The sequence below is a fragment of the Callithrix jacchus genome, chromosome 1, assembly GCF_049354715.1.
Source record: "Callithrix jacchus isolate 240 chromosome 1, calJac240_pri, whole genome shotgun sequence".
NCBI classification, from domain to species: Eukaryota; Metazoa; Chordata; class Mammalia; order Primates; family Cebidae; genus Callithrix; species Callithrix jacchus.
Window position 1 is genome coordinate 214,967,199 of NC_133502.1, and position 13,226 is coordinate 214,980,424.

General features: G+C 52.3%; 1 protein-coding gene across 3 annotated transcripts in view; it reads right to left on the reverse strand.

The window, feature by feature from the left end:
- The window catches only part of PHF21B (PHD finger protein 21B), a 119,513-nt gene that overhangs the window by 33,681 nt on the left and 72,606 nt on the right, over nucleotides 1–13,226 (reverse strand). For all 3 annotated transcript variants that reach the window (XM_002743839.5, XM_054242556.2, XM_054242557.2), the window contains exons 3-4: nucleotides 6,527–6,619; nucleotides 1,468–1,818 (exon numbers count right to left, since the gene is read on the reverse strand). In XM_002743839.5, coding sequence (XP_002743885.4) covers nucleotides 1,468–1,818; nucleotides 6,527–6,619 — 444 coding nt within the window. The remainder of the gene's footprint in view (nucleotides 1–1,467; nucleotides 1,819–6,526; nucleotides 6,620–13,226) is intronic.

Consider the following 13,226-nt stretch of genomic DNA (forward strand, 5'->3'; position numbering starts at 1 on the left):
CATTTTTCTGCTGGCTTAAGGGAAGCTCTGTCTTCCTCTTTCTATCACATTTTTAAAACCTCATAATCTCTGTATGGAAAAAATGTCCCTCTTTATATTCACGGGAAGAAAAACATTTAAGATCTCCAATAGAAAAAAAGGGCAGAGAATATTCTCAAGTCCCACATGAGAAGACTGAATTCTTAAGAAGTGTAAGAAAGCACTTGAGCTTAACAGCAACCAAGGGAATTCAACTTTTAACAATGAGGCGTTGGCATGTGTCCAGTAAATGAGCAAAAATGGTGTTTAAACGGCCAACATGGAAAGCTGGTGCGGTTGCAGGGAGACACACACTCCTTCCAACATCTGCTAAGCACCCAGCCTGGATCAGATGCCTTCCTGGGACACACCTGCCATCCTGCCATGGCCCGTGACAACTCCTCAGACTGAATTCTCTGAGTGGGTGGGAGGGCCTGCAAGCGCAGGACTCCTGGGAAGGTACTGGGTGCCACAGCACCGGGTCACATGAGGGTCAGCCGTCAACATCCAGGCTGGGGAAGCAGAAGGCACCCCAGCCATAAGCAAGAGAGGGATGGCCTGGCAGACCCCAAATAAGGCACAGAGAGAAAGAGGCCATAGACAGGAGGTGGCAGGGACGAGGCAGCCCCAAAGATCTCAAACAGCATAAATAACCACCAGGAGCTCGGAGGGAGCAGCGGGAGGATCTTAGTTTTAGCTTTAAATCTTGGCAAAGGAATTATGGGAGATTGTGCACTTGGGCAGTGGGGTAAAAACAGCCTTGGCCAGGTGCAGTGGCTCACTCTTGTAATCCCAGCACTTTGGGAGGCTGAGGCGGGAGGATCATGAGGTCAGGAGCTTGAGATCAGCTTGACCAACATGGTGAAACCCCATCTTTATTAAAAATACAAAAATTAGCTGGGCATGGTGGCACTCGCCCGGAATCCCAGCTACTCGGGAGGCTGAGGCAGGAGAATCACTTGAACGTGGGAGGCAGAGGTTGCAGTGAGCCGAGATCGTGCCACTGCACTCAAGCCTCGGCAACAGATCGAGACTCTATCTCAAAAAAAAAAAAAACCCTTGACCGTCCGACTCCACCAGCAGAGACAGAGAATCAATATCTCTTCTAATCACCCATTCAGCCACATGTCATTAATCGGTTAATCATTTGAATAAATTCATTCATTGACCAATCACTCCTTTTCCACTGGTGTTAATTCCTTCAGCCACACTATCTTTGGATCACGTGTTCATTCATTCCTTCACTGGTTCATCCCTTAATCATGTGTTCATACTCCATTCATCTCCATTCATTCATTCTCTCCTGTTCATTCATTTGGACACTTGATCATTCCGCCTCCTGGACATTCATTCTGCCTAGGTGTGTTCATTTGGCCCTTCCTGTATGATTGCCCTCAGCCTCCTGTACGTGGCTGCACACCCTTTCTGGAGCCTGCTGTGGGCACTCACCTTGTTGTCAGCACTGATGAGGAGAGGCTGAACTTTGATGCTGTCACTGACCACAGACACAGCGGTGCTGGGGGCCATGGCGGTGGCATTGCTGGGGGAGGTGGAGATGATGGCGTAGGCCACCCCGGCACTGGTCAGCGGAGAGGTGAGGGCGGAGGGCTCGGCGAGGGCCTGAGGCTGGCTGCCGGGTGCTGGCACATGGCTGACAGTGTTATTGGCAGTGGGGAGGGCTGGGCTGGGGTTCTTGATGCTGACCACGGTGGCCTTCTGGAATGCTGGGGGCTGCTTGGGTGGCCGGTCCCGGCCCGGGGCAATGGGGAGGCTGTCTGGAATCAGAGTCTTTGGCCTAACCTGGGAAGAAGGGACAGGTGTGTGGTCAGACAGGCGGACACCAGGAGTGCAGGGGAGGAGCCACCCTGGCTCCGAGACTCCCTATATTCAAGGGGCGTGTGTAGCACTGGAAAGAGCAGAGCCCATCACAGCCTCACAGTGGGTGAGACCTTGACCCCAATGCCCCTCTCCTCCTGGGCTTGCACCGACTGGCCACAGGACTCAGGAAGGGCTGCTCTGGACCCCAGACCCTCCCAGCTGCACTCAGAGAAGACGGTGAAGAGCAGCGGGGAGGATGGACACGAGGGGACAGTCTGTGCAGTAGGATCCCTGCAGATCAAGTCCCAAGCAGCAAAGCCCCCTTTGGCCTTGGAAGTCTGGAAAGTGCTGCCCCTCGGCCAGGACTGGGAGGGGCTGCGAGGGCTCCTGGGCCCTGCCCAGTTCTGCTTCTCCATCTGGGTGGGGGCTGCAGCTGTGCTCCCATGAAAACCACAGAGCTGTGCACGGGTGACTGCTGTGGCAGTCTCCAACAACAGTGAAGGTGGGCAGCTAGGTTCAGGCCAGGGCTCTGGACAGACTGTTTGGGGCCAACCCTGGCTCCTCTGGGGTCCTGGTGACACACCTGAACTGGGCCAGATCCCTCATGTGCATGGGGCAATGAGACTTACCGGGGTCGGAAGAAAAAACACACAGGAAGTGCTAGGTGTACTTGACTGAGTGGCCCCCACCCCTCACCCAGCAGTGTTCCTGATGATGGGTAGAATTCCCACCCTCAGAGCTACCACCACGGACCCCATGCACGGAACCAGGAGCACCACATGCCCCAGAGCAGGACACGCCAACCCTGGGAGGTCCATGCCAACAGCACGTCCCTAGAGACAAGGGGACGGGTGTTGAGAGATGTTCAGTTTATGAATGTTGATGAATGCAGGGTGTATGATAGAATATATTGCTTGCCAGGAAAAATGATGGCAAGAAAAAGCTAGTCCTCCGCTCCAAGTCAAAAACTACTTGGGGCATTCCAAAGTGGCAGGACAATGTGTAAATCACACACTGGTTAAAACAATTCTTTTTTTTTTCTTTTGAGACGGAGTTTCGCTCTTGTTTCCCAGGCTGGAGTGCAATGGCGTGATCTCGGCTCACGGCAACCTCCGCCTCCTGGGTTCAGGCAATTCTCCTGCCTCAGCCTCCTGAGTAGCTGGGATTACAGGCACATGCCACCATGCCCAGCTAATTTTTTGTATTTTTAGTAGTGACGGGGTTTCACCTTGTTGACCAGGATGGTCTCGATATCTTGACCTCGTGATCCACCCGCCATGGCCTCCCAAAGTGCTGGGATTACAGGCGTGAGCCACCGCGCCCAGCTGGTTAAAACAATTCTTTAAGGTATCTGCCCCTGCCCCCGTGGCTCCCTCGTGAATACCTTGCAGCTTGTTTGTTATCAGTGGTAAGCGGGCACCAGCTGCCTGTGTTGTAGATTTTTGTTATGAGAAAATACAGCACACCTGTTTGTTAATAATAATCACCTGTTCAGAGAGAATAACTACATGGATGAGCATCTGCTCGAGGCTTCGACCCAGAATGCTGTCAGCCCGAGGCTCTCAGTTCTGTAGGCTGCCGGCCCCCCAGACAGACCCACTTTGCTGTTCTGTCTGGGTGTCTGCCTCTCATTTCCTTCAGCGCCGCCTGGGTGGGGGTCTCTCTGGCCGAGCTGGTACTTGGTAGAGGAGGAGAAGGTCCAAGACCTGCCTTCTCATCTGAGCCCTGCTGCACCCACACTGCAGAGTGGGCATCCTGTCCTATTCTACAGAAGAACAAACTGAGGCGTGCAGTGGAGGCTCACCGGGAATATGACGCTACAGTCGTTATCATCAGGGCAGTGGGGCTTGAGCCAGGGCTTCTGCAAGCCTGTCTGGCATCAGTGAGGGAACAGAGGCTGTGCTGCCCCACCCATCTCCTTCCACCCTGTGTCCAGTGGCGCATGTGGAGGGAGTGGTCCAGGGTGGCTCTTACAGGGCCCTGTGGTCTTAGGGAAGTCACCGGGGGACAGTGGCCTCTTTGGTTGGGTGGCATCACGTCTGTGAGCTCCCCGCCAGTGTCTGACACAGAAATGGCCCTTGAGTCTAGTGATGTCTGTGTCCCCTGCTGTGCTGAATCCTTAGCACAATGAGCCTGGCCTCCCACATCAGGGCCCTGGCCAGACCATGGGCAGGTGATGTGACCAGCCTGGCTTCCTGCCACTCTGCCCTCGGCCCCCGGTGCCAGGCTTACAGCCCAACACAAACTCCAATGTCAAAGGAGGAAAACTTCAGAAAGCATCCTTCTTCTCGGTCCTGCCAGCCCTCAGCTGCAGACACTCACCCGCTGGGAAATTGCTGCTCTTCGCCTCTGAAGAGGACCGGCATGGGGGCAGATGGATGCCCCAGTGGTGGTCAGTGAGGACCTCAGCTGTGGCAGTGGCCATTCTGTGTTCTGTCGGCACCTCCCTGGTATCTGGGGTTTGCCCACATGTTCCAGTTGCCCCTGGCTGCCCACCCTATGTAAGCAGACTCTGGGCATCAGTAAGCCAGTGTGAATCAGATGCCAGACACAGGAACTAAGTTCAGCTGGGAGCTGAGGATCTGCCCGAGCCACCCCAGCGAGAACACCTACGGGGACCCTGGAGCTTACAGCCTTTCAGCCTGTGTCCCCCTAGCCTGTGTGCAGCCCCAGGCCAGAAGGCCCCAGGGGCCACCCTGTCCTCACCCTCTCTCCTTTCTCTGTGGCCACTCCGCCAGGCTGGCTCCATCACAGCCTGCTTGCTCTGATCCCTGAGAGCCTCCTGGGACAGCAGCAGCCAGCAGCTAGACCCAGCACGCACTGGACACCTTCTGGCCCGAGCTGACCATCCTGGAGGCCAGCAGGCCAATGGCAGGTGCAGACGTTTGTGGGGTGGGGACAGCAGGGATAAAACTGGAGACAGAGGTCCAGGAGGCAGAAGAGAGAGAGGAGGAAGGGTGGGTGCAGCACGGAGGGAAATAGCACTGGCCCTGATTGGCAGCCTCTCCCTGGAGCCTCCCTTGCTCTGAAGCCTCATATAGCTCCCTGCTGCCCACACGTCACCAACAGGGAAAGCCTGACTCTAAGGTCCCCAGGGGCCCCCGGTGGCCTCTCCACCTCCATAACTCCCTCAGTGATTGGACTCAGGGCTCTCCCTACCACCTCTGCCTCTATTTCTCACCCTGCGCCCTCCTCTTGGCGGGTTCTCCCTCTGAGGCCTAACTCCATCTCAGCCTGCAATGTCCTCTCACTCTGAGGCCTAGCTCAAGCACTGCCTCCTCCAGGAAGCCTTTCTTGACCACGTGTGCAGCAAGCCTCCTAAGGGCTCCCGCCACCCCTATGTCTCCTTCCAGCATAGCCCAATCACCTTGGACTCACAATATCTGTTTTTCCTTGTCTGTCCTCCCTCTAGACCAAGCCTGTCCCACCCACAGGCCACATGCAGTCCAGGACGGCTTCGAATGTGGTCCAACACAAATTCAAACTTCCTTAAAACATTATGAGATTATTTTTGCAATTGTTTTCCCTTTATCTCATCAGCTACTGTTACTGTTGGTGTGTTTTATATGCGGCCCAAGACAATTCTTCTTCCAATGTGGCCCAGGGAAATGAAAGATTGGACACCCCTGTTCTAGACTCTGATTCAGCTCAAGTGGACACTTAGGGAAAGTTGCCACGTGGATGAGACACCCAGGGAGCCACCTCTCGCCATCCTCGAGTTGGGGGAATCTGTCCAGCCCTGAAGCCCCAGGACAGGCAGGGGTGGTCTTGGTCTTTACCACTGGCAGCCCTTGGGCAGCCCTTGGTCTAGTATGCTGTATTCAGCAGGTGCTCAACAAAGCTAAGCTTGTGGCACTAAGGGAATTGGTTAATAATTACCCGGCATTTGCTCTGTACCAGGCATGGTTACAAATGCTTGGTCCCCTGAGAACCCTCACGGCCACCGATGGAGGGAGCGAGCACCTGCGCCAGTCCCTCTGCAAGTGAGAAGCCTCACCCCAGGAAGGGTGAGAGGTCAGGTGACTGGGGAAAGGGTGGAGTCCAATCGGGGGACCCTGGACTAGAAGTCCCTCTGCAGGTGAGAAGCCTCACCCCAGGAAGGGTGAGAGGTCAGGTGACTGGGGAAAGGGTGGAGTCCAATCGGGGGACCCTGGACTAGAAGTCCCTCTGCAGGTGAGAAGCCTCACCCCAGGAAGGGTGAGAGGTCAGGTGACTGGGGAAAGGGTGGAGTCCAATCGGGGGACCCTGGACTAGAAGCCAGGGCACCTGTGCTGCGCCTGAAATGAATCCCCTCGTCCACAGTGTCTCAAATTTCTTGACCATAACCCATAGTCAAAAATACACATTATGTAGTCACCTAGTCTGGAAAAAAGTTGTTCAAGAAACAATGCGTAGAATGCATCTTGATTATTTCCATTCTATTTTGGTATGGCCTAATTTATTCAATTTTTTAAAATTCTGGTCATGACCCACTGAATTGATTTCCGAATTCCTTGCTGAAAAAAACGTATCTGGTCCAAATGTTGCCATCGAAGAATGGGTGCAGGAGGTAAGAGGGGAAGGTTTGGCTGAGAGGGCATGGGTTCCGCCTGTCCCAGTGCCCACCAGAAACCTCGGTGCTGACAGGTTAGGAACAGAGACTGCGGGGATAGACAGACAGATGCCCCGGGCCCGCGTGAGGGCTGCTTACCTGAGGTAGCACTGCCGCTCCTTGCCCGGCCAACCTCTGCAAGGAGCTGACCTGAGGACCCGTGACAGGCACTGCAGTGATCACTCCCAAAGCCTGAAAGAGAGAGGAGGGCAGCGTTGGGCCCAGACGAACACGCAGCCCAGACTGGACACGTCGCCCCAGCCTCGCCAAGCAGGGGGCGGCCGCCTTGGAGACAGCAACTTCTACTCTTCCCTTTCTTAGTTATGATTTTTTAAAAATCACAATAGTCGTCGATATCCCTTCAAGAAAGTTTGGAAACTAGAGAAAGGAAAAGAGAGCACTGCCCAGAAACCAATTATCCTTTGTCACACACTGGCTTCCTTTTCTAGGTGAATTTTTTACACAGCTATATATAGAATTTTTGTAACCTATTTTTCTACTTTCATTTAAGGACAAGGTGTGATGTTGCTCCAATCTTCATAAGTCACTCTAATGGCTATGGGGTCTTCCATTCAGCAGACATAATGGTATTTCCTCAGCCAGTCCCCTCCTCTTGGAAATTTCAGTTCTAGCCCTGTCTTTTTCCAGTTAGTAAACAATGCTGCGCTGAACATCTCTGTGGATAAATCCATTTCCACATCACAGAGTATTTCTGTAGGAGAGTCTGGAAACAGGGATTCACGGGTCAAAATGCAGGAATATTTCTTAGGCCCTTCGTGCATATCTCAGGAGGGTACCTCAGGAAGGAGAATGAACTGGGTATGCCCTGACAAGCCCCTCAAATCCCAGCCCCCCAAAATGGGGGTCTCTCCAACACATGATGGAATGGTACCCTCCACTAGCAGGGTGCACATTTAGGGGAGGGAGAAGGGAGATGACACCCTCCCAGAATTCCAGGCCCACACACGTACAGGGGATGGGTTTTAGGGTGCCTTGTCTAAAGTCTCCTTCTGTGGGAAATACCACTACCCACAGTCCCTGATGGAGCAGTTATTTATTTATTTATTTTTTGACACGGAGTCTTGCTCTCTCACCCAGGTTGGAATGTAGTGGTGCGATCTCGGCTCACTGCAACCTCCACCTCCTGGGTTCAAGGGATTCTCCTGCCTCAGCCTCCTGAGTAGCTGAGATTACAGGAATGCGCCACCATGCCCGGTTAATTTTTGTATTGTTAGTAGAGACAGGGTTTCATTATGTTGGTCAGGCTGGTCTCGATCTTCTGATCTCAGACGATCCGCCCACCTCAGCCTCCCAAAGTGGTGGGATTATAGATGTGGGCCACCATGCCCAGCCCTGACGGAGCAGTTCGATGTGGCCATGTTTGCACCCCACGAGCCTGGTGCCTGATGGGGAGATCCAGCCAAACCATCAGAGACCAGTGAGTTTCTCTCTTGAACTCAGATGCAGAAATTCATAACAGAATGTCAACAAATCCATTCTAACAAAAATGAAAAGGATAAGACATAATGAACAAGTTGTATTTGCCCCAGGAATGCAAGGCTGATTTGCCATTTGAAAGTCAGTCTGTGTAATTTGCTAAAATCGCACATGTAAGAAGAAAAACCATATGCCAGCTTCAGTAGATTTTTCAAAAAGCTGTAAGACTGATAAATGAATTTAGCAAGGTTGCAGGGTAGAACAATATATAAAAATCAGTTGTGTTTCTACACACTAGTCACCAACATTTACAAATTCAAAAAATTTTAAATGCCATTTGCAATAGCATCAAAACATAAAAATGAGAAATAGGGATGAGCCTGACATGGTTATGAAAGACCTGGACACTAGAAACTTGAGAACACTGCTGAGAGAAATGTTTAAAGACTGAAGAAAGAGAGAAACCCATCATCAGAAGCCTCAATACTCTTAAGATTTCAATTCTTCCCTAATTGATCTACAGATTCAACACAACTTCAAATCAAAATCTCAACCAGCTTTTTTTTTTTAATAGAAATTGACAAGATGATTTTAGAATGCATATGAAATTATAAGGGACCTAGAAGAGCCAAAACAACTATGAAACAAACAAAGGGAAAGACTTAACGTTATCTGACTCCAAGACCTGTTGTAAAGCTACAGTAATCAAAACAGTGTGGCACTGGTGTTAAGATGCAAACAGATCAATGGGACAGAATAGAGTCCAAAGTAGACTTACACATATATGGCCCATTGATTTTCAGCAAAGCCCCAAAACATAGTTAATTTAGTACAAAAAAGAGAATATTTCAAAACGGTATTAGAACAAGGAGAGATTCACACACTAAAATCAAACAGAAAAGAACTTCAGGCCACAGCACATACTGTATTAAAAAAAAAAAAAAAAAAAAAAGAAATGGATCAGAGAGATCTAAATGTAGGAACCAAAACTATAAAACTGCTTGAACAAAGCGTAAGAGAAATCTTTGGGATGTTAGGTCAGGAAAAGAATCTTAGATACAATACCAAAAACATGATTGATATAAGAGCAAAATAATTTAATTTCAACAAAATAAGAAACTCCCAATGTTAGCAAAATGTAAAAAGTGGCCACTCGCTGGAAAAAACACATACAAATCACCTATCTGATGAAAGCCTTATATCCATAATATATGAAAGAACTCTCAAAACTCAATCATCTGAAAACAAACAACTCAATTAAAAATGAACAAAATATTTGAACAGATACTCCACTAAAGAAGATCTACTGGGCCAGGCACAGTGTCTCACACTTGTAATCCCGGAACTTTGGAAGGCTGAGGCAGGCTGATCGCTGGAGGCCAGGAGTTCAAGGCCAGCCTATGCAATATCGTCTTAAAAAAAAAAAATTAAAAATTAGTTGAGCATGGTAGCATGTGCCTGTAGTCCCAGCTACTTGGGAGGCTGAGGCAGGAGGGTCACTTGAGGCCAGGAGGTTGAGGCTGCAGTGAGCCATGATTGCACCACTGCACACCAACCTGGATGACAAAGTGAGATCCAAGAAGAAGAAGAAAGATGAAGAAGAAAAAAGAAGGCAGAAGAGGAAGAGGAGGAGAAAGAGGAAGAGGGAGGGAGGGAAGGGAGGGAGAGAGGAAGGAAGGGGAGGAAGAAAGGAGGGAAGGAGGAGAGAAAGGAGGGAGAACAACAACGGAAACAGAACAACTGCCGATGGCAATGAAGCAGATAAAAGTATTACACATAATTAGTTATTAGGGAAATGCAAATTAAAACCACAATAAGATACTGCCACGGGCCTGTTCAGATGGCTAAAAGTAAACGGACCAACCCAAGTGCTGGTGAGGACGCAGCGCCACGAGGACTCTCAGTCACTGCTGCTGGGAACGTAACATGATACAACCACTTTGAAAGGCAGTTTGGCAGTGAAAAACTTAAACATATGTATGGCAATGAACAGAATGTATGTGTCCCCCCCATATCCAGATGTGTAAATCCTAACCCTCAATATGATGGTATCTGGAGGAGACGGGGCCTCTGGGAGGTGATCCGGTCACGACGGGGGAGGCTTCAGTTGGTGCTCTTATAAGAAGACACACCAGGGAGCTTGTGTCTTCTCTTTCCCACCGCCTTTCTCTCTCTGCCATGGGCAAATACAGCAAGAGGTGGCCAGGAATAGAGCCCTCATCAGGAACTGAGTCTGCTGGCACCTTGATCTTGGACTTCCCAGCCTCTAGGACCCTAAGAAATTGATTTCTGTTGCTTAAGCCAACACCAGTCCCCGGTATTTTTGTTACGGCAGCCTGGGCAGACTAAGACATTTACCAGATGAGGCATCCATTCTATTCCTAAGCAGTCGCCAAGAGAAGGGAAGGCACACGTTCATACAGAGACCTGTCTGTGAATGTTCACAGCAGGTCTAGGCATCACAGCCCAAACTGGAAGCAACCCAAACGCTCACCAACAAGTACACGGATGAACAGGCTGTGGTGTCTTCACACAACAAAGCATTACTCAGCAATAAAAGGGAGCAAACTACGGACGCACACAATGTGGATGAATCACAAAATAACACTGCCAAAAAAACCCAGACTCCGAGAAAAAATCCACACCGCATGATGCTAGTCACACGACATTCTGAAAAATGCAAACAACATGATGGAAAACAGAGCCCAGGTTTTGTGGAGATGGTGCAGGGATGAAAGGAAGGGATTACAAAAGGATGCCAGGATATTTTCAGGGACAAAGACGTGTTCACAATCTTGACGGTGGCAAGGGTTCACATTTGTCAAACTTATATTGTACATTGTAAATATGTGCAGCTCATTGTCCGTCAGTCATACCTCCACAACGCTGTTAAAAATTCCCTTCCCACCTCTCGCCTTATCTCACACCTCTCCACCCCTAGAATGAGTATCATCCATCCCCAGACGACACGGCAGAGGGTCTCAGGTCCCACGCACAGAGCTGCTTCTCTGATTATGTTCGGACAGTTCCTGCTTCCTCTTTGCCACCTGCCCCATGGAGTCAAGACTCTGAGAGGCTCATGTCCTCCGAGCCAGCTGTCTGCCTCTCTGTGTGGAACCAAATGACCCACATTTCCCTGGACATTCACTCTGGATATTTGTTGAAACGAAGCTTTCTATGCAACGCGGAGCACATGACAAACAGCTTCGGCCACTTGATGAGGCAGCTCTCAATCACTACGCTGCCTGTTGCTCTTGGCCGGCACAGCCTGGTGAGCAGCACTAAGACCACCTCAGGTGCCACCTGCCACCCGCCTCTCCAATTGCATGTCTCAAAGACGGGGGGTTACGGGGACCGTCCTCCTTGTTACCTCAAACGCCACCACCAGTGTTCCCCCAGCTTCCACAAAGCAAGGTGTGTGGAAGGCTCTGATCTCCCTGCCCTGGTCTGCCGGTCAGTGACATTTACGTAGCTGGTCAATAGTCGGGGCCCCAGGCCAGCCCAGACTAGGGGGTGGGAGGCTAGCAGGGGCAGCCATTTGATGAGCCAGCTTCCAGGTGATTCCACCCACCTACCTGGAGGCCGCAGGCCCAGAGGAAGCAGGTCCTGTGGCGGGAGGGCCCACACGGCATGTCCCTAAGGTGGGTTCCTGGGGAAGCAGGTTCTGTGGCAGGAGGGCTCACGCACCACATCCCTGCAGTGGGTTCCTGGGGAAGCGGGTTCTGTGGTGAGAAGACCCATGTGGCTTGTCCCTGCGGTGGATTCCCAGGGAAGTGGGTTCTGTGGCAGGAAGGCCCATGAGGCAGGTCCCTGCAATGAATTCCTGGGGAAGTGCATTCTGTGGCATGAAGGCCCACACGGCACGTGAGTTCCGGGGTAAGCAGGTTCTATGGTGGGAAGGCCCAGGCAGCACATCCCTGAGGTGCATTCCTGAGGCAGGTTCGCCATAAGTGGGTGCACAAGAGCCAAGCCGTGGGGCTCCTGGGAGGAGAAATTTCCACATGGACGGGGCTGGCCAGCAGATCTGATGGGGTCAGAGAATAGGCACCTGCTTTGCTGGGGCTTCTGTCCTCACTCAGATGCCTCGGATGAAGCCTCCAAGTGTGGTGTAGCCCATGAGGAGGTGTGTGGTTACCCTCCAGGCAAGGTGGGTGTGGGTTGTCATGTTTTCCAAGCCCACATGTGTCTCTGTGAGTCCTCCAGGGTTGCTGTGTCAAGTTGTTCCTGCAGGTGGCTCTGCGTGGGCCAAGGACAGCTGTGTGTGTTTTCTGTGTTACATTGTGAACCAGGGGTGGCAATGTGTCTGTGTCCAGGTGCTGCCGTGTGGGCTGGGGAGTCTGTTTATCTGTGTCCAGATGTGACTGTGTGGGCTTGGGGTGGCTGTGTCTGTGTTCAGGTGTTGCTGTGTGGGCTGGGTGTGGCTGAGTCTGGATGTGGCCATGTGGGTGGCCGTGTCTGTGTCCGGGTGTTGCCATGTGAGCCAGGGGTGTCTATGTATGTGTCCAGGTGTTGCCACATGAGCCAGGGGTGGCCGTGTCTCGGTGTAGCCATGTGGGCTGTGTGTGGCTGTGTGTCCCTGTCCGGGTGTTGCCATGTGGGCTGGGTGTGGCCGTGTCCAGGTGTTGCCGTGCGTGGCAGTGGTGGCTGTGTGCCCGTGTCCGCGTGTTGCCGTGCGTGGCAGCGGTGGCTGTGTGCCCGTGTCCGGGTGTTGCCGTGCGTGGCAGCGGTGGCTGTGTGCCCGTGTCCGGGTGTTGCCGTGCGTGGCAGCGGTGGCTGTGTGCCCGTGTCCGGGTGTTGCCGTGCGTGGCAGTGGTGGCTGTGTGCCCGTGTCCGGGTGTTGCCGTGCGTGGCAGTGGTGGCTGTGTGCCCGTGTCCGGGTGTTGCCGTGCGTGGCAGTGGTGGCTGTGTGCCCGTGTCCGGGTGTTGCCGTGCGTGGCAGTGGTGGCTGAGTGCCAGTGTCCGGGTGTTGCCGTGCGTGGCAGTGGTGGCTGTGTGCCCGTGTCCGGGTGTTGCCATGCGTGGCAGCGGTGGCTGTGTGCCCGTGTCCGGGTGTTGCCGTGCGTGGCAGTGGTGGCTGTGTGCCCGTGTCCGGGTGTTGCCGTGCGTGGCAGTGGTGGCTGTGTGCCCGTGTCCGGGTGTTGCTCAGCACTGGCTGTTGCTTTCTTCGATACCCACTTGGGCACGCACACGTTTCTGAGCCTTCACAACTGGTCAAGGCTCAACCGTCCCTCCTGACTTGGGACCTTGGCAACTCCTGTCCCCCTACTTTAGGAATTCACATCTGGGAGCAGGGAAAGGAGGGGAGACCCACAGGGAAGGGATGGGCAGAGGCAGCAGAGAGGAAGAACCCCGAGAGGGGGTG